We start from the raw sequence: 23,786 nt of genomic DNA, 5'->3' as shown, positions 1-23,786 counted from the left end.
CTGTTTCTTAATATCACGTGGAGTGAATTAAATTGGCTGAAGTTTGGTATCTGTAATGCTGGGGACCATTAGAGGAGGCCGGGATGGATCGACCACTCGGCACTTCTGGCTGAAGATTGCTGTGAATGCTTCAGCCTTTTGCACTGATGTTCTGGGCTCTTCCTTCATTGAGGATGGGAATATTTTGTGGAGCCTTCTCCTCCAGTGAGTTGTTTAATTGTCCACCACCATTCATGACTGGATGTGGCAGGACTGCAGAGCTTAGATCTGACCCATTGTTTGTGGGATCTCTTAGCTCTGTCTGTGAACTTGCTGTTTTTGCTATTTGGCATGCAAGTAGTCCTGTTTGGTGTCTTCAAGTTGATACCTCATCTTCAGGTATGCCTGGTGCTGCTCCTGGTATGCCCTCCTGCACTCTCCATTGAACCACGGTTGATCTCCTGGCTTGATGGTAATGGTTAAGTGAAGGATATGCCAAACCACGAGGTAACAATTGTGCTGAAGTACAATTCTGCTGATGTTGATGGACCACAGTGCCTCATGGATGCCCAGTTTTGAGTTGCTAGATCTGTGTGAAGTCTGTCCCATTTAGCACAGTGATAGTGCCACACAGCACGATGGAAGTTATTCTCAATGTGAAGGCAGGATTTTGTCTCCACAAAGACTGTGCGATGGTCACTCTTACCGATACTGTCATGGACAGATGCAACTGCAGCTGGCAGACTGGTAAGAATGAGCTTAAGTATGTTTTTCCCCCTTGTTGGTTCCCTCACTGCCTGCTGTAGACCTAGTCTAGCAGCTGTGTCCTTTCGGAGCCAACCAGCCCAATCTGTAGTACTGCTGCTGAGGCACCCTTGGGGGTGGACATTGAAATCCCCCACCCAGAGTACATTTTGTGCCCTTGCCATCTGCAGTGCTTCCTGTAAGTGGTGTTCAACATGGAGGAGTACTGATTCATAAGCTGAGGGAGGATGGTATGTGGTAATCAGCGGGAGGTTTCCTTGCCCATATTTAACCTGAAGCCATGAGACTTCATGGGGTCTGGAGTCAATGTTGAGGACTCCTAGATCAACACCCTCCCAACTGTGCCGCTACCCCTGTTGGCTCTGTCCTGCCATTGAGACAGGACATATCCAGGGATGGTGATGGTGGTGTCTGGGACATTGTTTGCAAGGTCTGATTCTCTGAGTATGATATGTCAGGCTGTTGCTTAATTAGTCTGTGAGACAGCTCTCCCAATTTTGGCACTAACCCCCATATGTTAGTGAAGAGGACTTTGCAGTGTTGATAGGGCTATTTCTGCTGTTGTCTTCTCCAGTGCCGAGGTCAATGCTAGGTGATCCGTCCGGTTTCACTTCTTTTGAGTCTTTGTAGCGATTGGTATAACTGCGTGGCTTACTCGGCTATTTCAGAGGGCAATTGAGAGTCAACCACATTGCTGTGGGTCTGGTGTGGCCTACATGTGAGTTCAGGTCTACAGCAATGTGGTTGACTCTTAACTGGCTTTGAAATAGCCTGGCGAGTCACTCAATTCCAAGACAATTAGAGATTAGCAATAATTAAACCCTCATCACACAAATGAAATAAAACGCAAATAATAGCAAAATCAAAATAGGTGGAGTTGATGTGTTATCAGCATACAAGTGTGAGCTAACCCCTTGGTGCTTATGTATTTGGATAGTGTTGACAAGGTATGGCAAATAGATAAAGAATATGGGGCTCAGGATAAAATCACAGTCACAGTTCTGATTTCTGTTTATTAGTTTTTTTTTAAAGAAAAGTAATTCTGTCTAGATTTTTTCCTGGTGGTTTTATACCTGTACATTATTTCTCTTGTATTTTACGTTGTCGTACTATTATTCCAAATTCCTCTGTCTTCCAATCTAAAGAGGTAACAAATCATTAGGGAAGAGCAAAGATTATACAAGATAACTTTCATCCCATGAAGTGCCACAAAAACGTATACTGTACATGAAGACAGTATACAAACTTAACTTTTAAGGTCGGCTTAAAGACTCACTCTAATCTGATGTCTGAGCCAGTGTGATGCCCTTTACAGGAGATCTGTGGCAGTGAAGAAAAAGTGAGGTGTTCAACCAGATTGATGAATCTTCATTGAACCACCTGCCTAAATTAGATTTAAATCAAGACAGAATATTTCCTAATATTTACGAAGATTGGGAAAGACAGATGGGATGAGAAAGAGAATCTAAACAAATAGGAAAATAAAACCCATTGTGACACTAAGTTTATAAAATTAATGCTTCAAGGCCAGAGAAACCATATGACAGTAATTATTAATTATCACATTGTTAGAGATTTACTTTCACTTCAATGTACCAGTCCTGTCCTTTATGGCTAATCTAGTGGGAAATGTTCACTCTAAGTCAGTCTAAGTTCACTGTATTGCATGTCTTTCAACGTTGAGTCAAATGGCATGTTACTGTTACGGCAAACCATATGAAAGAGTGGATATCTCTGACCATCACTTTTGGATTTTTCATGTGCAGAGTCCAGAAGTTGCTGTGAGATTTACTCCATAGTAGTTGTGAGTGTTAGCTTCACCATCATTATTAACATTAAATCTAGACTATTATTTTATTTGAATTTTTGGTTTAAATGTAATATCATATAATTTTTTTCACTTTAGACAAATGTGCCATACAATTGGCTGCAATTTTTTAGTCTGATAGTAAGAATGTTACAAGCCGTATGCTAGAAGTGCTGAGTATGATACTTTCATAGCTATTGCTTCATAAGCTGTGGTACAAGATACAGGTAGGACGCTAAGGACCACAATCCAACCAGTGTCATGGTTAAGAGATGTCAGCAATGCTGCATCACAGATTCTGTATAAGTCTGCATTTGGAAATAGTTTTGATTTTTGTCGTGAAATAAAAATGCTTTAGCACTATTAGTTGTATTGAATAACTATTTTAGCAAACAGCTTTATTTTGTCTAAAATTACATTGTCACACTGTCTTTTTCTGTGGAGTAAGTTAAGCAAATTAAATGTTGATTCTGAGTTGAGTTAAGTTCCAAAGCCAGCTAAAGGTAGATGGAGTGGCAGATATATGAAAGGCCCCAGGTGAAGTGGATTGGGGCCACAAAGAGCCCCAAGCTCTTTTATGAATTGGTATGCAGTAAAATCAGTTTTCCTGCTATGAAATCTCTGCTTGCTACTTAAAGCTAACAAGCCACTCTTTCATAGTTATGTAAATTTACTTTTACTGGCAAAAGGAATTATTGCACTAAAAATAAATAGATACTCTCCATATTGAATAGGAAGCAATGTAGAAAAACATAGCTGTCGAATTTGCATATCTGTACATTGAATTCCTACACAACTGGATTTAGTGCAAGATTTCTATAATAGACCTGTAGAAATTGAGAGAATCTTGAAAAATACATGTTACCACATGTATTCTGCTTAAAATACTTAGTCATTTCATTGTAGAAACTTATTACACAGAGGGAAGCTGTTCAACCTGTCAAACTTTACTTGGAAAGGGACAAACATCCAGAAATGGATTCTACCATTTGATACAGCAATATTATATTTGCCCAGTCATGCTCAGGTTGGAACTCGAGATCAAACTGTGACTTGATCATGAGGAAATCTTTTCACCTTTTACAATTCTGCAGTGTGAGTACTTTTACCTGTATCACTCAACTACAGTTTCAAGCTCATTACAAGCCACGTTGTTAGTATGATCAAGCAGCTTATAGAAGAGCACCAGTTTTGAATATGGGCAAGCAGTGGGCTAGTGTTTTAATGTCAGGCTCACCCGAGCTTGTTGACGTAGCATATTTACTCTGATCTCAGTTATATAAGTTTGGACAGACTGACTCCTGAATACTACATCAATGATGCAGTACTAGTAGACACTACTCATGGTGGGTGCATCAGTTAGCCACTACCAATGATCCATGGGAACATTCACTAACCAAGATAAGTCTTGGACTTGTGATGGTGGCACTTGGTCCAAGGTCATTTCAGCACACAGCTTTACAAGTTTAATGATGGCTCGTGTATCTCTGTGCCCACAAGAAAACCTTTTGAAAACAAAAAAAATCATTTCAGGCTCTCTGTCTGGTGACCTCTACATTAGTTATATTTTGTTTTTCCCACGCATTCTGTTTGCAGGAGTAAAATGGTGGCTCCAGTTTTAAATTTTTACATAAGTAGAAATGATATCCAGAAAAGTTTACTACTTTAATCTGTTGATTGTCCTTCATTCCTCAATGTGAATATTAACATGCGTCTAAAATTAAGTATCAATCTTAGAAAGAAAATCTTGAGTCTTTGGATTCTTCTACTTTACTGGTTTATTGCCAAAAATAAGTATGTCATACACTAACATTCTTCGCTTAGGGATATAGTGGAGAGATTGACTGTATTGCATAGCTGCAGGCCAAAAAATTGTTTAAGTTGGTTATAATTCCAGAGTTTCTGTATACCCAATATTAATACCTAACTTTCATTATGCTAGCAGGAAAACATTTTGTGGTCACATCATATTTTAATTCTCATTACGAAAGTACATTTATAAAAGTTGTGATTTCCTTTCAATTGCGATAAATTTGACATAAATGTGCAACATGTTTTGTTTCATTTGCCAAATTATGCATGTCAAATTCAGACATTTGTCTAAGATATTTGCACGCCACGCATGTTGTTTCACTACAAATTTTATTCCTCACCAATTCTCTTAAGTAGATAGACTGTTTTAAATTTTCATCTGAATAAGGTAAGTTAAATCTTGTTAATTAAGCCATGGCAATGTTTTTAAAATAATCTTAAATTAATCTCAAAATGAATGTTAACAGCAAGGGAAGAGTTTAAATGTTAATGCAGATCACCAGTGAAAATAAAATTATATATTTGTACAATTGAATATTTTTGGCATGCTTTTCTATCATTATTGAGAACTGAGCAATGTTTTGATTTAACTCTGGAGTTGGATTGTGCTGTCCCCATCATAAGTGCTACATTACAAAACTGCCAAGAATTTGATGATTTGAGAATTTTGGACCTTTGGTCAACTTTAGGAGAACAGAATCTTCTTGGACTTTTTAAAGAGTATCTGCTGTGTCCTTAGCTTGAATAGTTTTTTTAAAACTTCATTCAGAGAATGTGAACTTTGCTGGCTGGGCTAGCATTTTTTGGCTAATCCTTAATTGTCCCTGAGAATATGGTGATTAGCTACTGCCTTGAAATGCTGCCATCCATCTTTTATGTAGATATGGCCTCAGTTCTTTATAGTGGGGACTCGGGGATCTTAACCCAGTGACACTGAACGAATGGCAATATATCCACTTCAGGATGATTAGTGGCTTGGAGAGGAGCGCGCAGGTCAAGGGGTTCCTATGTATCTGCTGCCCTTATCCTTCTAGGTCATGTTTGGAAGGTGCTGCTGTCTAAGGAGTTCTGGTAAATTTTGACAGTGCATCTTGTAGATGGTAAACACTGCTAATAACTATGCATCGGTGGTGGAGGGAGTCAATTTCTATGGATCTGGTGTCAATCAAGCAGACTCCTTTGTTCTAGACGGTATCAAGCTTCTTGAATGATTTGGAGCTGTACTATCTAGGCAAGTGGAGAGTGTTCCATCACACTCCAGACTTGTACTTGGTGGTGGTGGTGGAAAAACTTTGGGGAGTTGGAAGGTGAGTTACTTGCTGCTTACTGAGATATCTAACAAAGCAAACATTTATTTACACTATCTGTTGATTGCAGTAAGCTTGTTACCATTGTTTTTCAGTCAATCTGTTGAAATCCAGAAGAAAGAAAGACCACTTAAAGCAATAATACTAATTTACAATTTTTGGTTATTTTGGCTGTGGGGATGGTAGCGTGAGTGCACAAATTTTTAAATGGAAGATTTTAAATGGAATAGTGGTAGTACATATTCATGAAGACAGATTGTGAATGAGAAAATGAAGAGGATAATAACACAGAAATTGGAATACCTTCTGTAGACTCATGTATTGTTCACATGCACAAAGATCAATGAAGATTAGGCTCGGAAATTGCCAAGATTAGCAGAGCCAGGTGGAGATAAATTTAAAGAATTGATAATTTCTCTGTAAGGAATACCTCCTATTAGTGCATTAAATGGAAGTTTGATCTTTCTTTGTAGTCCGGTCATAAAAAAAGATCAAATTTGTTGAACCTTTGAAGAATGCTGGTTTAACAACTTGGCAAATCATCAGTTTTTCTTTCTTTTTCTTCAGTATAACACCATTTCCTTTTGGATAAGCTTCAAGTTTACTGCAATCAGATCTATGAGAATTGATTTTTGTAAATAAAATGACATACTTGCAACTAATTACTAGTCAATTTATACCAAGTTAATTTTGAAATCCAAAGTATTTCTGGCATTTTAACAATACCTTTTCTCCTGTTAACTGTAGTTGATAACAAATCTTGGTGTACAGCCATATTGAAATAAACCCTAGACTCAGTAGTCATATTCCAAGGGGTATGCATCTCTTTCCCTTTACTTTATATATTACTAAACTGTTAGAACAATGATTTTGAAATGTAAAGAAGAACAAAATTTCATGTATTCTCCGATCTACATCTTCAATGCATTAAAATTTAAATTTTCATACTCATCAAATTATTGCTATGCTCAACCTTATCTCTGCAATGTTCTCCTTTCCCAAGTCAGTGGTGTCTTCTTGACATTCCTGTCTGTAAATCCCTGCGTTGTCCAGCTATTAACAGCAAAGGCCACAATGACCCTGACTTACTCTTCTGTGAAATTTTCTTCCATCTCCTCAAAATGTCATTTGACCAAGCTATCTGTCCTCCCCTAACTTCTTCCCCAGGTTTGCTATTCAATTTCTTTGTCAATTTGTGAAGTGCTTTGGGGTATTCTTTACTTAAAATTTATAATAGAGTAGTATTTATTGTAATGTAACTTTGTCAATCGAGTAGCAATTCTATAAGATAACAATGTCCATCAGTTACTAATATCAATTTAGATGAAGTATTTTAATGAATTGAGAATTATGGCTATTAATGTTTTATTGTCATGAGCCGCCATATTGAATATAAATACCCTTCATGGCAAAATAAGAAATAAATATGGCTATTTTATCTACAAATACTATGTTCTTGTGTAATGATTTTATAAGTTCGCTCACATTTAAATTTAAAACGAAACTAATAATTAATATTAGGCTGTTGTTACTTTGGCTTGTAATTACGTTCACTGCCCTAACTTCTGCATAACTTTTTCCCCCAGTGGGTTTCCTACATAAAATCCGTTTATAATTTATGCGGAGTAAACTAGTTCGCGAAATTTGCAATGTGCTAACGTTCACGGCGGACATTTTAGCAACATACGTATTCAATAGAGTATAGGTCCCTTTTATATTCTCCTAATAACTGCAGACAACTTGACAATAGGAAAGTGGAAAGACCTTCCTCGGCACAGGGAATCTCTCTGAGATAAGGGGCTTGTACCCATTCTCACGTCCATCTAGTTCAACTGCCACTATGACTATGGTTTGACCTGCCGGTTGCCAGTAATGCACGCAGGTTTATGAGGAAGTTATGTAACAAAATTTGGGCGATCAGGAGCGAAATGAAAATACCATTTCATTCGAACAGCGATATTTTGTTGCCGAAGATAGGCTTAATTTGCTACTAAGTTTTAATTTTTGAGGGATTTTGTGGAAACCCCAAGTCGTACAAAATAGAGGGGGAATAGGTACACTGTAATGCATAATATGGATAGGACTTCGTGAACTCCCTGTGCTTTTCGATTTTGGCTGGGGAATGGAACATGAAAGCTGATTGTGTTCAGCAAGTCGCTTTCTACCGCTTTGAATGTAAATGATATGCGACGCAGCTTGACTTTGGCGGTTCCACATTGAATAGTGCTCCTTTGCTTGCAGAATATACAATAACTTATTCAGTTCGCAAGAATTGAATGAAATCGGGTCATTTCCTTGCTGATTGCGTCATTATCGCCTGCTGGTGGAGGTGCTTTCTGTCTTTTTACAATGCATTGGTGAAAGCTGTCAGAACAAACTCAGGGGGTGAGGAGATATTCCGAGTCTTTTCAGTGTTTCATATTTTAAAAGAAGCGGCGTTACTTACTCATGCGTCGCTGTAGATAAGCAGTTGATTGGGTTTTGTGCAAGGAGTCACAATGCAGAAATTTTCCAAGTCGCCTGTACTGTATAGGAATCACTGTAAATGGTACGTGCAGTGCTTCTCCAAGCCGGTCCTCTTACTTTGATTGTTAGATATTTTTGTGTGGCCTTGAATATGCAGTGGACAGTAGCTTGCATAACAAAAAAAAGTATTACCATTGCCTGGCTGTTCCGAAAAGAGTCGAACAACTTCCCTCGTTGGGCCAAGTCATGGAAATGAAGCCAATTTTTTTTTTCTGTTTCTGTTTGATTTACAGTTAATGTATTGTAATACCACTTCGGTTATTATGTTACATTTTTGTATAACTGGAGTTTTGATGGCTTTCCGATGAGACGAAATTTGTTTTAAAAACGGCGAGTAGAGTGTAGCACCTCTTTCGCCAAAGAGTTAAATGTGTGAAGAGCGAAGTGAAACTGGAGATCTGGCAATCGAACAGAGGTGAATTCCAAAACAAGTTGAACTGCTGATAATTGTTTTCTTTTGCATTAGTGTGAAGCTGAAAAGAATCTGAAACAGTCAGTCCAACGCCAGAAAGGTTCACAAAAATGCCATTTTAAAACGAAAGCCTAATCTTCCTGTAAAAACGGTTGTCATAAATCTGTACCCATCGAGCAGAGAATGCAGAATAGGCTAAGATGGCCCATTATATGTGCGGGTAACAGATGCAGGAGTTAAACAGTGTACGACTCCGGTATGTAAGGCGATTTGAAATAAATGTTGTTCTCTCGATTTCATCTTTCAATCTGACGTTTCCTGACCATAAACAGAGTTGTTTCTCACTGGCCCTTGAGGCCTGACATACTGCGTCCCTCTTGAGTTTATGCATTTTAATCTCCTGCAATGTTCAGGCTATTTTTAGCTCCCACTCCCAGGGTTCGGTTTCTGTCAACAGCAAGCCACTTTGTTGGTAAATCACATGTAAAATGAAATGCCTATCTTTCTCTGCTTCCCCAGTGTGTATGTCTGTGGCGAACGGTTGATAATGTGTTTTCAGTGACTTTGCCAATTACAAGTGCGTATTAGGATACAACTTGGAAAACATCGTGAAATTCTGACAATTTAAAGAAATGAAATATTATTGATTCCGAGGCGGCTCCATTGTTTATGATTTGAAGATTGGCTCCATGCCCAGGTAGGCGTGCGCTGCATGTAAACTTTGTGGAAAAGAAACAATCAGTTAAAAGTACCATTCTGGAGGGAGAGTGATTCTTGTCCCCACCCCGGCACCCTGCGCTGTTGGAAACAAAACTGCTTGGATTGCAACAGATACTGCAGACTGTTTGAGACTGAATCCTTTTCAATTTCAGATGGACTTTCTGGTCGAGATCAGTCGATTGAGTTGCTGACCCCTTCAAGAGTGAATCACATGCCCAGTACTGGTAAGACCAAATTTTTAATTGTGAGATTCATTTACCAAATAAAATCAAGTCACGAGCTACCTTCTAGATGTTGCCAGCCCCTAGAATGGAAACTATTTTACAATGAAGAATTGATACTGTTGGCTACTTAGCTGTGTTTTTGTTCATTCCGAAGTGTTCCTTTTTCACTCATGGGATGTGGGCGTTACTGGTTGGCCATAATTTATTCCCCGTCCCCAATTAACTTTGAGAAGCTGGTATTGAGCTACCTTCCTGAAACCCTGCAGTCGACCTGCTGTGGGTTGAGCACCATGCCCTTAGGGAGGGGATTTCAGGATTTTGACCCAACGAGAGTGAAGGAATATATTTCCAAGTCAGGAATTCCAGGGTTTTAATTAAGATGGCAAATGGCTTGGAGGGGAACTTGCAAGTAGTGGTGTTCCCACCTATCTTCTGCCGTTGTCCTTCTAGATGAGCAGTCGTGAATTTGGAAAATGCTGCCCAAGAATCTTTGGTGAATTTCTGCAGTGTATCTTGTAAACAGAACACACCGCTGCTACTGAGCATCCATGGTGGAGGGAGTGGATGCTAGTAGATTTAGTGTCAATCAAACGGGTGGCTTTTTCTGGATGGTGTCAAGCTTTTCTTGAGTGAGTGTTGTTGGAGCTGCACCTATCCAAGCAAATAGCAAGTACTCTTTCAGACTCCTGACTTTTACCTTGTAGGTGGTGGATAGGTTTTGGTGAGGCAGGAGGTGAATTACTCACTAGTGTTCCTAGCCTTTGACCTATTTTTGCAGCCACCATGTTTTGTGGCAAGTCCAGTTGCGTTTCTAGTTGATGGTAACCCCCAGGATGTTGATAGTTGGGGTTGGTAACACAATTGAATGTCAAGGAGCAGTGGTGAGTTGGTCATTGCCTGGCATTTATGTGATGCAAATGTTACTTGCCACTTGTCAGCCCAAGCCTGGATATTGTCTAGATCTCGTTGCATTAAAACATGGACTGCTTCTGGAACTGAGCAGTTATGAATGGTGCTGAACATTATCCAATCATTGGCAAACGTCCCCACTTCTGACCTTATGATGGAGGGAACGTTATTGATGAAGCAATGGTTGATGGTTAGGCCTAGGGCACTATCTTGAGCAACTCCTGCAGAGATGTCCAGAGCTGAGATGACTGACTTCCAACAGCCTCAGCCATCTTCCTATGTGCCAGGTATAACTCCAACCAGTAGAGAGATTGCCCATTATTTCCAGTTTTGCTGGGACTTCTTGATGTCATACTTAGTTGAATGCAGCCATAATGTCAACGGCTGTCACTCTCACCTCACCTCTGGAGTTCAGTTCTTTTGTCCATGTTTGGGCCAAAGCTGTAATGAGATCAGGAGCTGAATGACCTTGGCAAGATCCAAACTGGGTGTCACTGAGCAGGTTATTGCTAAGTAGGTGCGGGGTAGCACTGTTGTTGATATCTTCCATCACATTACTGATGATTGAGAGTAGACTGATGGGATGGTAATTGGCCAAGTTAGATTTGTCCTGCTTTTTCTATACAGGACACACCCGGAGAGTTTTCCACATCGTTGGTTAGATGGAGTCATTGAATCATACAGCATAGAAACATACCCTTCGGCTCAACTCATCCATGCCAAAAAGGTTTTCTAAACTGAACTAGTCTCATTTGCCTGCATTTGTACCAAATCCGTCAAAACCATTCCTTTCTGTGTATCTGTCCAAATGTCATTTAAATGTTGTAATTGTACCACTTCTACCACTTTCTCTGGCAGCTCCTTCCATATATGTACCACTTTGTGAAAATGTTGCCCCTCCGGGTCCTTTTTAAAATCTTTCCCCTCACCTTAAACCTATGTCTTATAGTTTTGGACTCCCCTACCCTGGGGAAAAGATTTGGCTATTTACCTTATTTATGCCCCTCATGATTTTATAAACTTCCATAAGATCACCCCTCTGCTCCCAGCCTATCTAGCTTCTCCTTATAACTCAAACCTTTCAGTCTCGGTGACATCCTTGTAAATCTTTTTCTTTTGCACCCTTGCCGATTTAATAACATCCTTCCTCTAGCAGGACAACCAGAATTGTACGCAGTACTCCAAATATGACCATACTAGTGTCTTTTAGAGCTGTAAGTGATGTCCCAATTCCTGCACTCGGTGCTCTGACCGAAGAAGGCAAGTGTGCCAAACACTGCCTTCACCACCCTGTCTACTTGTGACGCCACTTTTGAGGAACTATGTACCTCCACCCTGGGTCTCTGACAGTTCTATCCAGGGCTCTACAATTAATTGTGTAAGTCCTGTCCTGGTTTGTCTTAACAAAATGCAACACCTTATAATTATCTGCATTAAACCCCTTCTGCTATTCCTCGGCCCACTGGCACAGTTGATCAAGATCCCGTAGTACTTTTAGATAACCACCTTCACTATTCACTATACCACCAATTTTGGTGTCATCTGCAAACTTACTAACTGTGCCTCCTATCTTCTCATCTAAATTCTTTATATAAATGATGAATAACAATGGACCCAGCACCGATCCTTGACTGCTGGTCACAGGCCTTCTGTCTGAACAACAGCCCTCTACACCACCCTCTGCCTCCTCTTACCATTGAGCCAATTTTGTAATCAATTGGCTAGGTCTCCCTGGATCTCATGTGATCTAACCTTACTAACTAGTCTACCTTTGCTGATCATTGTCCAATGGCTTGCTAAAGTTCTTGCAGACAATAACTACCACACTGCCTTCATCTGTCTTCTTGGTGACCTCTTGAAAAAATCTCAATCACGTTCGTGAGATGTGACTTCCCATACACAGTCTAATCAGTCCTTGCCTTTCCAAATGCATGTAAATCCTGTCTGTCAGAATCCGCTCTCACAACTCAGCCACCTCTGATGCCAGGCTCACTGGTCTGTAATTCCCTGGCATTTCCTTGTAGCCTTCGTTAAATAATGGCACGACATTAGCCACCCTCCAGTCTTCCAGCACCTTAGTCATGGCTATCGATGATACAAGCATCTCTGCTAGGAGCCCCATAATTTCTTCCCTAGCTTCTCACAATATCCTGGGATACACTTCTTCAGGTCTCAGGGAGTTATTTACCTTTGAGTTTAAGACCTCCAACACCACCTCTTCTGTGTTGTGGACACTTTTCAAGACATCACTGCTTATTTCCCGAGCTCCCTTGCTTCCAAGTCTGTCCCCACAATAAATACTGACTCGAAATATTTGTTTAGGATCTCACCCATCTCCTGTGGTTCCACGTATAGATGTCCTCAATCTTTAAGGGACCCTATTCTTTTCCTAGGTACTCTTTTGCCCTTAATATACTTGTAGAATCTCTTTGGATTCTCCTTAACCGTAGCTGCCAAAGCTGTCTCATCCCCTTTTTGCCCTCCTCATTTCCGTCTTAAGTGTACTCCTACACCCCTTCTACCCCTCAAGCGATTCACCTGATCCCAGCTGTTTATCTCTGATACATGCCGCCCCTTTTTTTCTTGACCAGAGCCTCAATATCTCTGGTTATCCAGTGTTTCCTCCTACTGGCAGCCTTGCCCTTCACACTAACAGGAACATGCTGGCCTTGAGCTCTCATTTATCTCGCTTTTGAAAGCCTCTAACTTGACAGATGTCCCTTTGCCTGCGAGCAGCCTTCCCCAATCGTTTTTTGAAAGTTCCGTTCTAATTTCATCAAAATTGGCCTTGCCTCAATTTAGAACTTCAACTTGTGGACCAGACCTACCCTTTTCCATAACTATTTTAAAAGTTATAGAATTATGGTCACTGGCCCCAAAGTGCCACCCCGCTAACACCTCAGTCACTTGCCCTGTCTTATTTCCCAAGAAGAGGTTGAATTCCCCACTTCTGTACTAGGGCCATCTGCATATTGAATAAGAAAGTTTTCTTGAACACACTTAACAAATTCCTCCCCGTCCAACCCCTTAACAGTACCGCAGTCCCAGTTGATGTTTGGAAAGCTAAAAATCCCTTCTAATGCATGCTCCCTTTTTTTATTTCTCAGTTCCACCCATACAGCTTCACCGAATGATCCCTCAGGAGTATCCTCTCTACGATCATGTTTTCCCTAACCAAAAAACACCATTTCTCCTCCTTTCTTGCCTCTGCTTCTGCCCTTCCTATAGCATCTGTACCCTGGAACATTGAGCTGCCAGTCCTGTCTCTCCCTCAGCCATGTTTCTGTAATAGCTATGATCCACCAGTCCCATGTTCCCATCCATGCCGATGATATCCCAGTCCCATGTTCCCATCCATGCCCTGAGTTCATCTGCCTTATCTGTCAGGTTCTTGCATTGAAACAAATGCACTTTAATTCATTATTCATCCCTTGTTCCCTGCTGTACTCTTGCCCGCCTTGTCTACTTACCTTCCTTTCTTTAACTTCTGTACCAGCCTCAACCTTCTGTCTTGTCTCACTGCTGCTGAGGGTCCTACCTCCATGCTAGTTTAAAACCTCCCAAGCAGCTCTAGCAAATCTTCCTGGCAGAACATTGGTCCCCCTCCAGTTCAGTGCAACCCATTCCTCTTATACAGGTCACTTCAGCCCCAGAAGAGATCCTAATGATCCAAAAGTCTGAATCCCTGCTGCATCTGCTCAGCCACGCATTCAGCTGCCTTATCCTCCAATTCCTACTCTCTCTAGCATGCGGCATCAGGAGTAATACAGTGATTACTACCCTTGAGGTCCTGCTTTTTAACCTCCTACCTAACCCCCTATATTCCCCCTGCAGAACTTCATCCCTTTTTCTACCAATGTTGTTGGTACCAATGTGTACAACTTCCTCTGACTGCCTGTGCTCCCCTTTTGAGAGTTCGCCACAACTGCTCCATGATGTTCCAGACCCTGGCACCAGGGAGGCATCTTGGAGTCTTGCTCGCAGCTGCAGAAACGCTGGTCTTTGCCCTGACTAGAGAGTCTCCTATCTTTGAGAGGAGAAAGGTTCATTTTAAATCTGAGGACAATTTTTCACACACAGGGTGGTTCGTATGTGGAGTGAACTACCAGGAGAAGTGGTGGATGCAGGTATAGTTGCAACATTTAAAAGACATTTGGATGAGTTTATGAATAGGAAAAGGTTCGAGGGAAATGGGCCAATCACAGACAAGTGGGACTAGTTCAGAATGGGAAATTCAGTCAGCATGGACAAGTTGGATCTGTTTTAGTGCTGTATGACTCATAATTGTTGCCTTGGACTTTGCCATGCCTGCTTTACAGCAGAGCCAATAATGGTGCCAAAGACCAGGCTGCTCCTTTCCCCTGAGAGGCCATTTCCCCGCAATTGTATCCAAAACAGTATATTTGCTTAAAAAGGGGATAGTGCAGGACTGTCCTGTGGCTGTCTGCCCTCCTCTTCTGGCAGTCACCCATCTACCTGACTGAACCTGAAGGTGACCACCTCCCTGAAGCTACTATCTATCACATTTTCTGCCTCAATGCTTCAAACTCCTGCTCCAACTAATCCATGCAGCGTGAGAGGAGCTGCAGCTGGATACGCTTCCTGTAGACATAGTGCCAGGGACACTCGACTGCTCCCTGACCTTCCGCATGGGATAGGAGGAGCATACCAGCCCACTGACTGCTATCTCTGCTCCTTTAACAACTAACACACTTAAAGGGCGAGAAAGAAAGGTCTTGTATTGCCCTTACCTTGTGGCTGCTTGCCCATCTAAATAAAGCCAGGCATTCATCCAAGCTCACTTTTAGATCTAACCAGCAGCACCTCAACCATAAAACAGCCCCTTGCAAAAATGGCTGGAACAAGACACAGCAATGCCTCCCATTCCAGTTCCCTAAACTTCCATACTTAGCTCAAATCCCAGCATTTTCACTCTTGCAGTTCGCACCCCATACTTGGAGCATTTTAGGCCTTGTTTTTATACTGTTAATGTCTGCCCTGCTACAAGAACCAGATTTAACCAGTTTATTTAATTAATTTAAATAAGCTTTCCTAGTGCTGTATCCATTAAACTTGCCTTAGGCCTGAAAAAAAAACTAACAACCCTTAAATGCCTACCCTTCCCTTATCAACAGTTTTAGATTTTAAGAAGGCAAAAGGTTAAAATTTATGTTCTTCAACCCTCGCGCTTAGTTCAACTCCCAGCGTGTTCACTCTTTTGCAGTTCATATTCCATGCCAGTGATTGAGCTGTATTGGAACAGCTTGGCTAGGGGAGTGGCAAGTTCTGGAGCACAAGTCTTCAGAACTATTGCTGAATGTTGTCAGGGCCTGTAGCCTTTGCAGTATTCAGTGCCCCCAACTGTTTCTTGAGAGCACATGGTGTGAATCGATTTGTCTGAAGATCTGTATACGTGATGCTGGGGATCACTGGAGGAGGTTGAGCTGGATCACCTATTCGGCACTTCTGGCTGAAGATTGCTCCAAATGCTTCAACGTTATCTTTTGCATTGAAATTGATGTGTTGGTCTCTTCCATTATTGAAGATGGGGATATATGTGGAACCTGCTCCTCCAGTGAATTATTTAATTATCCACCACCATTCACGACTGGATGTAGCAGGACTGCAGAGCTTAAATCTGGTCTGTTGGTTCTGGGATCACTTCGATCTGTCTATCGCTTGCTGTTTATGCTGTTTGGCATCCAAGTAGTCCTGTTAGATACTTCATCAGGTAGGGACCTCATTTTTAGGTATGCCTGGTGCTGCTCCTGGCATGTCTTCCTGTACTCTTCATTGAACCAAGTCTGATCCCCGGGCTTGGATGGTAATGGTTGGGACCATGAGGTTGCAGATCTTGCTGGAGTACAATTCTGCTGTTCATGGCCGACAGCACCTCATAGATTCCCAGCCTTAAGTTGCTAGATCTGTTTGAAGTCAGTCCCATTCAGCATGGTGATAGTGCCACACAACATGATGGAGGGTATTCACAATGTGATAAAATAGGCAGTACCAATATTTTCTATAAAACGTCTGAACAGTTCAAACAGATTAATTTTCTGGCATTAGCTCACTAATGCACTCATGTGACATTAAAATTATATATGAGTAGATCGAATGATCAAAACTGACATGTACTGACTGAACTTGAGCTTGGCTGTCTTCAGACACACTTAAAAAGCCTGTGATTTCATTTTCTCCCCCCAAACACTGATTCTCTTTATATTTCTTTACACTTTCATGCTTGAAAGGTTTTCATTGCAAGTCCAACCACACACAGTAAATAACTCAGTAATTTCTTTCATTTAATTTGAAATCCATGATACTTTTTTAAAATAGTCTTTATATAGTGTCACTCTTACTCTATTTTAATTCTTTGCGTTCATCACCCTGTCCCCAGTATTTTTTTTCTCCTTTCCTTTTGGAACCATTTTGAGCAGAGATTGTTCTCATGCCTTGCCCAAGTGATCATTCATCCTGTGATTGCATTGTCAAATGCTGGACTGCCAGAACATGTTGGACAAAGTTGCTGTCCTGATTCAATACCATACACTTGCAGTTCAATGTTGATTTCCATGTAGCAATCCAAAATGCTATTAAGCAGGGTGTTTGATATTCATAAATGTTTAAGTCTGTTTTCATGATAATGTATTTTCAGGATATTTTAAACCACTATTTTAGGGATTGTATCTTCTGATTTTTTTAATCCAATTTTCACTGCAGGCCAATTACCTTGTAAACAGGGGCTTACTCTTTTGTTTGAGAGTTATGGAAAAACTGATTTAGCACATACAATGTGGTTTATCTTTCAATCTTGTAACTCCAAAATAGGTTTAGAATGTTGTAGTAGTTCCAGAAACATTCCGAAATGCAGAAAATAAAGGAGAGCATTGCATTTAGGCCCCTGCTTTTGGCTCAATATTGGCAACTTTGTTGTTGTTCAACAAGGTCCCACTCTCAACAATTCCTTTGCCAAATCTCCCCTTTGAGCCTTCACCTCTCTTCTTAATTCTCCCTTTTTTTCTCTTTGTTAAATTAGCTGTGCCATTTCCCGACATTATTATATCAATGAATATACTTCTGAGTACATCGCTGACTGTGAAATACTTTGCAATCCCTGTGTTTGTGAAAGGCACTGTACAAATGTAAGTCAGTACTTTTCTAAATATGTCTGTTTTCTTTCCAGTACTTCCGAAGTAACTTGTGACGTATTCTTTAAGGGCGCTGTATAGGTGATGGTAGTGGTGATTTGAAAAAAGTTGAATTGCAATGAAATATGTTGGGCAATGTAGCTTCAGGGCTTCATAGAACTGTAGAATTTAGTGTTGCAGGGGAGGGGTATTAAAATTGTTGCATCTTTCCAGGACCAATAAAGGTAATCTCATTGCCCTTCCTCTTTCTTGATATCCTTTTCAAATTTTTCTTCAAATATTTCTTCAAATAGTTATTCTTCTCCAAAAGCTGCTTTTGATTCCACTTCCATCGTGCTCATCATAGAGATATTCTATGCTGACACCTCCCTATGCAAGGAAGTTTAATTAATCTCCTTTATTTTTGATTGGAAATTGATGTTCTCTGTTTACTGTTTCACTGACCATGGAAATAATGTTATGTATGTGTTTGATTTATATTGAACATTTAGTTTAAAAACTCTGTCTCTTATCAGAACTAAATTCTTCAATTCATTTTGTCACCTTTTGTGATTGCATAAATGGTTCACTGTGGTCCCGATGTCATTGATCATAGAATCATAGATCATCGAATCCGTACAGTGTGGAAATGGGCCATACGGCCCAACAATTCCACACTGACCCTCCGAAGAACATTCCACCCAGACGCGTCTCCCTACCGTATCCCTGTAACCCTGCATTTACTATGACTAATCCACCTGACCTGCACATCTTTGGACTGAGAGGAAACTGGAGCACCCGGAGGAAACCCACGCAGACACGGGGAGAATATGCAAACTCCAATGGACAACCACCTGAGGGTGGAACTGAACCTTGGTCCCTGGTGTTGTGAGGCAGCAGTGAGTCACTGTGCCGCTTCATGTCCTTTGGAAAGTAAGAAACCTGAAACAGGACATAATATCCTAACTGCAATCCAACCTGCAATTTATATGTGACCTCAGAAAGAAGAGAAAATGCTGCAGATTCTTAGCTAGTCAGCAGCATCTGTGGAAGTTATAGAATTAATGTTTCAGGTCTGGGGTCTTTTATCAGAGCTAGAAAATGTTACAAATATATCACCTTTTAAAAGAGTGGGAGTAGAGGAAAGAACAGAAGGGAAAGTCTGAGAGGTAGAAGATATTAAATGATAAAATATGTGACATTGCAAAGTAAAAGAGTAGTGAATGAACAAATCAAGAAATAAAAGATTCTTTGAGGAGCTGTAAATGGAAACAACTTGTCCGTGAATGCAGAAAATGTATCAAAGTAGTCTGTAGCAGCAGCATTCTGCAACCAAGCACTCTCCAAAACATGGGAGGCAACAGCAGAAATAATGAAAAGCAAGAAGTAGATGCGTCTTGTAGTCCTGGTAGCTTGAATCCTCTTGTATACAAAATGCTTTTGGCACAAGGAAATCGAAGGCAGAAGCCAGGCAATTGGAACAGAGAGGCATGAGACTGAAGAAAAGGAACTCAAACAGGTCCGAGAAAGTATATTACAAATCCTGGGGACACAAGTGGAGACAATGAGACAGAGGAGTTTAGGCTAGGATGTAGTGGAAGGTAGAATGATGCAGAAACGAGAGGATTTGGGGTGTGGGTGCAGAGTAAATGAGAGAATCACGGTAATAAAAAGGAGCAAAGCAACATCTGAAAATCAACTTAGTGTCATTGGACTTGAGAGTATTGAAACGTTGTTTGTAATCCTATATTCTGTCATCACCAAGTCACCATATTTAATGAATTACTTAAAAATGTGCAGGATGAATTGATGGAATATAGGATAAATGGAAAGGATATGAGAAGGAATTGGTGAATCAGGCTTGGTTATTTGCAAACCAGAAATGCTTTCCTTTAAGAAAGATTCTCACTGACCAAGGAGGGTGATTAATTTTTCTTAGAAAAATTGAAGTTTTTCTCCTTGCTTCACTTCTGTACAATGGAGAAGCTGTGTCTGGCATCAAGCCTTCAGTCTCTCATTCTCTTTTTTTTTGCTGTTGTTGATCAAGCAAATGCTATAAACATTAGTGCCTTTATTTTCTGGATACATAACATAAGACCATAAGAACATAAGAACTAGGAGCAGGAGTAGGCCATCTGGCCCCTCGAGCCTGCCCCACCATTTAATAAGATCATGGCTGATCTTTGAGACTCAGCTCCACTTACCCACCCACTCACCATAACCCTTAATTCCTTTACTGTTCAAAAATTTATCTAGCCTTGCCTTAAAAACATTCAGTGAGATGGCTTCAACCACTTCACTGGGCAGGGAATTCCACAGATTCACAACCCTTTGGGTGAAGAAGTTCCTCCTGACCTCAGTCCTACATCTGCTTCCCTTTATTTTGAGGCAATGCCCTCTAGTCCTAGTTTCACCTGCTGGCGGAAACAACCTCCCTGCCTCCACCTTATCTATTCCCTTCATAATCTTATACGTTTCTATAAGATCTCCTCCTCTCATTCTTCTGAATTCCAATGAGTATAATCCCAGTCTACTCAGTCTCTCTTCGTAATCCAACCCCCTCAACTCTGGAATCAACCAAGTGAATCTCCTCTGCACTCCCTCCAGTGCTAGTATATCTCTTCTCAAGTAAGGAGACCAAAACTGCACACAGTTCTCCAGGTGTGGCCTCACCAGGACCCTATACAGCTGCAGCATAGCCTCCCTGTTTTTAAACTCCATCCCTCGAGCAATGGCAGACAAAATTCCATTTGCCTTTTTAATTACCTGCTGCACCTGCAATCCCACCTTCAGCGATTCATGCACAAGGACACCCAAAGTCCCTTTGCACAGCAGCATGCTGCAATTTTTTACCATTTAAAACATAGTCCATTTTGCTGTTATTCCTACCAAAATGGATGAACTCACACTTATCAACATTATACTCCATCTGCCAGACCTTAGCCCGCTCACTTCGACTATCTATATCCCTCTGCAGACTTTCAGTGTCTTCTGCACACTTTGCTCTACTGCTCACCTTAAGTGTCATCTGCAAATTTTGACACACCACACTTAGTCCCCAACCCCAAATGATCGACGTAACTTGTAAACAATTGCGGTCCTAACACTGATCCCTGAGGCACACCACTAGCCACTGACCGCCAACCAGAAAAACACCCATTTACCCCTACTCTTTGCTTTCTACTGGTCAACGAATCCTCTATCCATGCCAATACATTACTGTAATACCGTGCAACTTTATCTTATGTAGCAGCCTTTGGTGTGGCACCTTGTCAAATGCCTTCTGGAAATCCAGATACACCACGTCCACAGGTTCCCCATTGTCCACCATGCAAGTAATGTCCTCAAAGAATTCCACCAAATTAGTTAAACATGACCTACCCTTCATGAACCCATGCTGGGTGTTCCCAATGGGACAACTTACATCCAGATGTCTTGCTATTTCTTCCTTAATGATAGATTCAAGCATTTTCTCCACTACTGAAGTTAAGCTAACCGGCCTACGGTTACCTGCTTTTTGTCTATTTCCTTTTTTAAACAGGGGTGTCACATTGGCTGTTTTCCAATCTGCGGGAACCACCCCAGAGTCTAGTGAATTTTGGTAAATAATTACTAGTGCATTTGCTATTTCCCCCATCACCTCTTTTAGTACCCTGGCATGCATTTTATCGGGGTCAGGAGACTTGTCTACCTTTAGCCCCATTAGCTTGCCCAGCACTGCCTCCTTAGTGATAATGATAGTTCTTAGGTCTTCACCTGCTGTCACCTTCTTGCCATTAGTTTTCGGCATGTTATTTGTGTCTTCCACTGTGAAGACCGACACGAAATAACTGTTTAATGTCTTGGCTATTTCCTCATTCCCAGTTATTAAATTAGCCTTCTCACCCTCTAAAGGACCAATGTTTACCTTCACCACTCTTTTACGATTTACATATTTATAGAAACTTTTGCTGCCTGTTTTTAATGTTCTGAGCTAGTTTACTGTCATAATCTACCTTACTTTTCTTTATAACTTTTTTGTGGCTTTCTGTTGGCCTTTAAAGATTTCCCAGTCTGCTAGTTTCCCACTACTCTTTGCTTTTTTGTATGTGTTTTTTTTTCAATCTGATACTTTCCTTTATTTCCTTAGACATCCATGGCTGGCTTTCTCTTTTCCTACAGTTCTTCCTTATCACTGGAATATACTTTTGCTGAGCACTGTGAAAAATTGTTTTGAAAGTCCTCCACTGTTCCTCAATTGACCCACCATAAAGTTTTTGCTCCCATTCTACCTTAGCTAACTCCTTCCTCATTCCTTCATAGTCTCCTTTGTTTAAGCACAGGACACAGGTACTGGATTTAACCTTCTCACGCTCCATCTGTATTTTAAATTCGACCATATTGTGATCGTTCCTTCCAAGAGGATCCCTAACTGTGAGATCATTAATTATTCCTGTCTCATTACACAGGACTAGATCTAGGATAGCTTGCTCCCTCGTAGGTTCCATTACATATTGTTCAAGGAAGTTATCGCGGATGCATTCTATGCACCCCTCCTCAAGGCTGCCATGACCGACTTGGTTTGACCAATCGATATGTAGATTAAAATCCCCCATGATAATTGCTGTACCATTTTTACATGCATTAGCTATGTCTACGTTCATTGCCTGCCCCACCACGATGTCGTTATTTGGTGGCCTATAGACCACACCTATCAGTGACTTCTTCTCCCTGCTATTCCTAATTTCCACCCAAATGGATTCAACGTTTTGTTCAGTAGAACCTATATCATCTCTCACTACTGCCCTGATATCATCCTTAAAAATCAGAGCAACACCACCTCCCTTACCTTCCTGTCTGTCCTTCCAAACAGTTTGATACCCCTGGATATTTAACTTCCAGTCATGACCATCCTGTAACCATGTCTCTAATGGCCACTAAATCATACCCATTTGCCATGATTTGCACCGTCAACTCATCCACCTTGTTTCGAATGCTCCGAGCATTCAGATAAAGTGCCCTTATGCCAGTTTTTGCACCTTCTTTTTGGGTCCTATTACCTCCATTACTAACAGTACATAAGAGAAGGTACAGAATTAAAAATAAACAAACTAATTTATTACCTTTTTCTTAGGTTTACCTGTTTTTCTAATCAACCTGTTCAGAAATGTTATTATATACGTCTGGAGCAGGTGGGATTTGAACCTGAGCATCTGGGTCCATGGGTAGGGACACCACCACTGCACCACAAGAGGGTTTTAAAATTAGTGTGCCAAAGTTTATTGATGGCTGCCTTCAGAATTTGGATATTTTATTTGTAGAGTTATTTTTTAGAGATTAAATCTCTTGCTCATTGCAACTGTAATTGCCTAGTGTTGGCCTTTGAAAAAAGCAATTGTAATGTTTCCAAATATGTTGCTGCCACAAATGTGGATGGAATTTGAAGTTGTGAAGAGAGTATAAGGAGGTTTCAAGGAGGTTTATAAGGAGGTTTGAGTTCACTGAAAGGGCAGGAACATGACATATGGAACACAATGTGAATAATTGTGAAATTATCTACTTTGGCAGGAGGAAAAAGAGAAAGGCCGAATATTTTTAAAATGGTGAGAGTTTGAGAAGTGTTGATGTCTAAAGGAACCTGGGTGATTTTCTTTACAGGTCACTGCCAAACGGGGGCAGTAGTCACTAAGGAAGGCAAATGGCCATCATCATGAGGGTCTTTTTTGAGTACAGATGTAAAGATGTCTTGCTGCAATTATGTAGAGTCTTGGTGAGACTACACCTGGAGTATTGTGTACAGTTTTGTTCTCCTTATCTAGGTTCACCAAACAACTAATTGCTGCTATGGCAGGATTTTCTTAGGAGAGTACATGTATTGTCCATGGTTTTAAAGAATAAGACATGATCTCAATGAAACTTATAGCATTCTTGCAGGGTGGTTGAAGATATGATGTTTCTCCTGACCAGTAAATGTAGAGCCAGAGAAAAAGTAATCTCTTGAGTATGGCCTAGGCTATTTAAGACTCAGGAAGAATTTATTATGAGGGTGGTGAACCTTTGAAATTGTCTGCCCCAGATGTCATTGCATGTTCAAGACAGTGCCATATGGAGATAGACCAGGAAAATGGCATTTAGTGAAAGATTAGCCATGACCTAATTGAGTGGCAGAGCCAGTGCAATGGACCCAGTGGCCTAACCTGTTCCTATGTTTTGATTTCG

At 40.8% G+C, this 23,786-nt stretch overlaps 1 protein-coding gene across 8 annotated transcripts in view; it reads left to right on the top strand.

The window, feature by feature from the left end:
• The window catches only part of hdac4 (histone deacetylase 4), a 461,100-nt gene that overhangs the window by 156,428 nt on the left and 280,886 nt on the right, over positions 1-23,786 (top strand). For 6 of the 8 annotated variants that reach the window (XM_048598645.1, XM_048598640.1, XM_048598638.1 and 3 more), the window contains one exon: positions 9,481-9,552. In XM_048598645.1, the coding sequence (XP_048454602.1) occupies positions 9,481-9,552 (72 nt within the window). Of the gene's footprint in view, positions 1-9,282; positions 9,306-9,480; positions 9,553-17,518; positions 17,604-23,786 lie in introns of those variants that run through there. The other 2 variants (XM_048598643.1, XM_048598646.1) reach the window with 2 other exon arrangements.

This window comes from Rhincodon typus, chromosome 7 (assembly GCF_021869965.1).
Source record: "Rhincodon typus isolate 14 chromosome 7, sRhiTyp1.1, whole genome shotgun sequence".
Taxonomy (NCBI): Eukaryota; Metazoa; Chordata; class Chondrichthyes; order Orectolobiformes; family Rhincodontidae; genus Rhincodon; species Rhincodon typus.
Note: the sequence above shows the minus strand (reverse complement) of the source record. Positions and strands in the feature narration are given on the sequence as shown.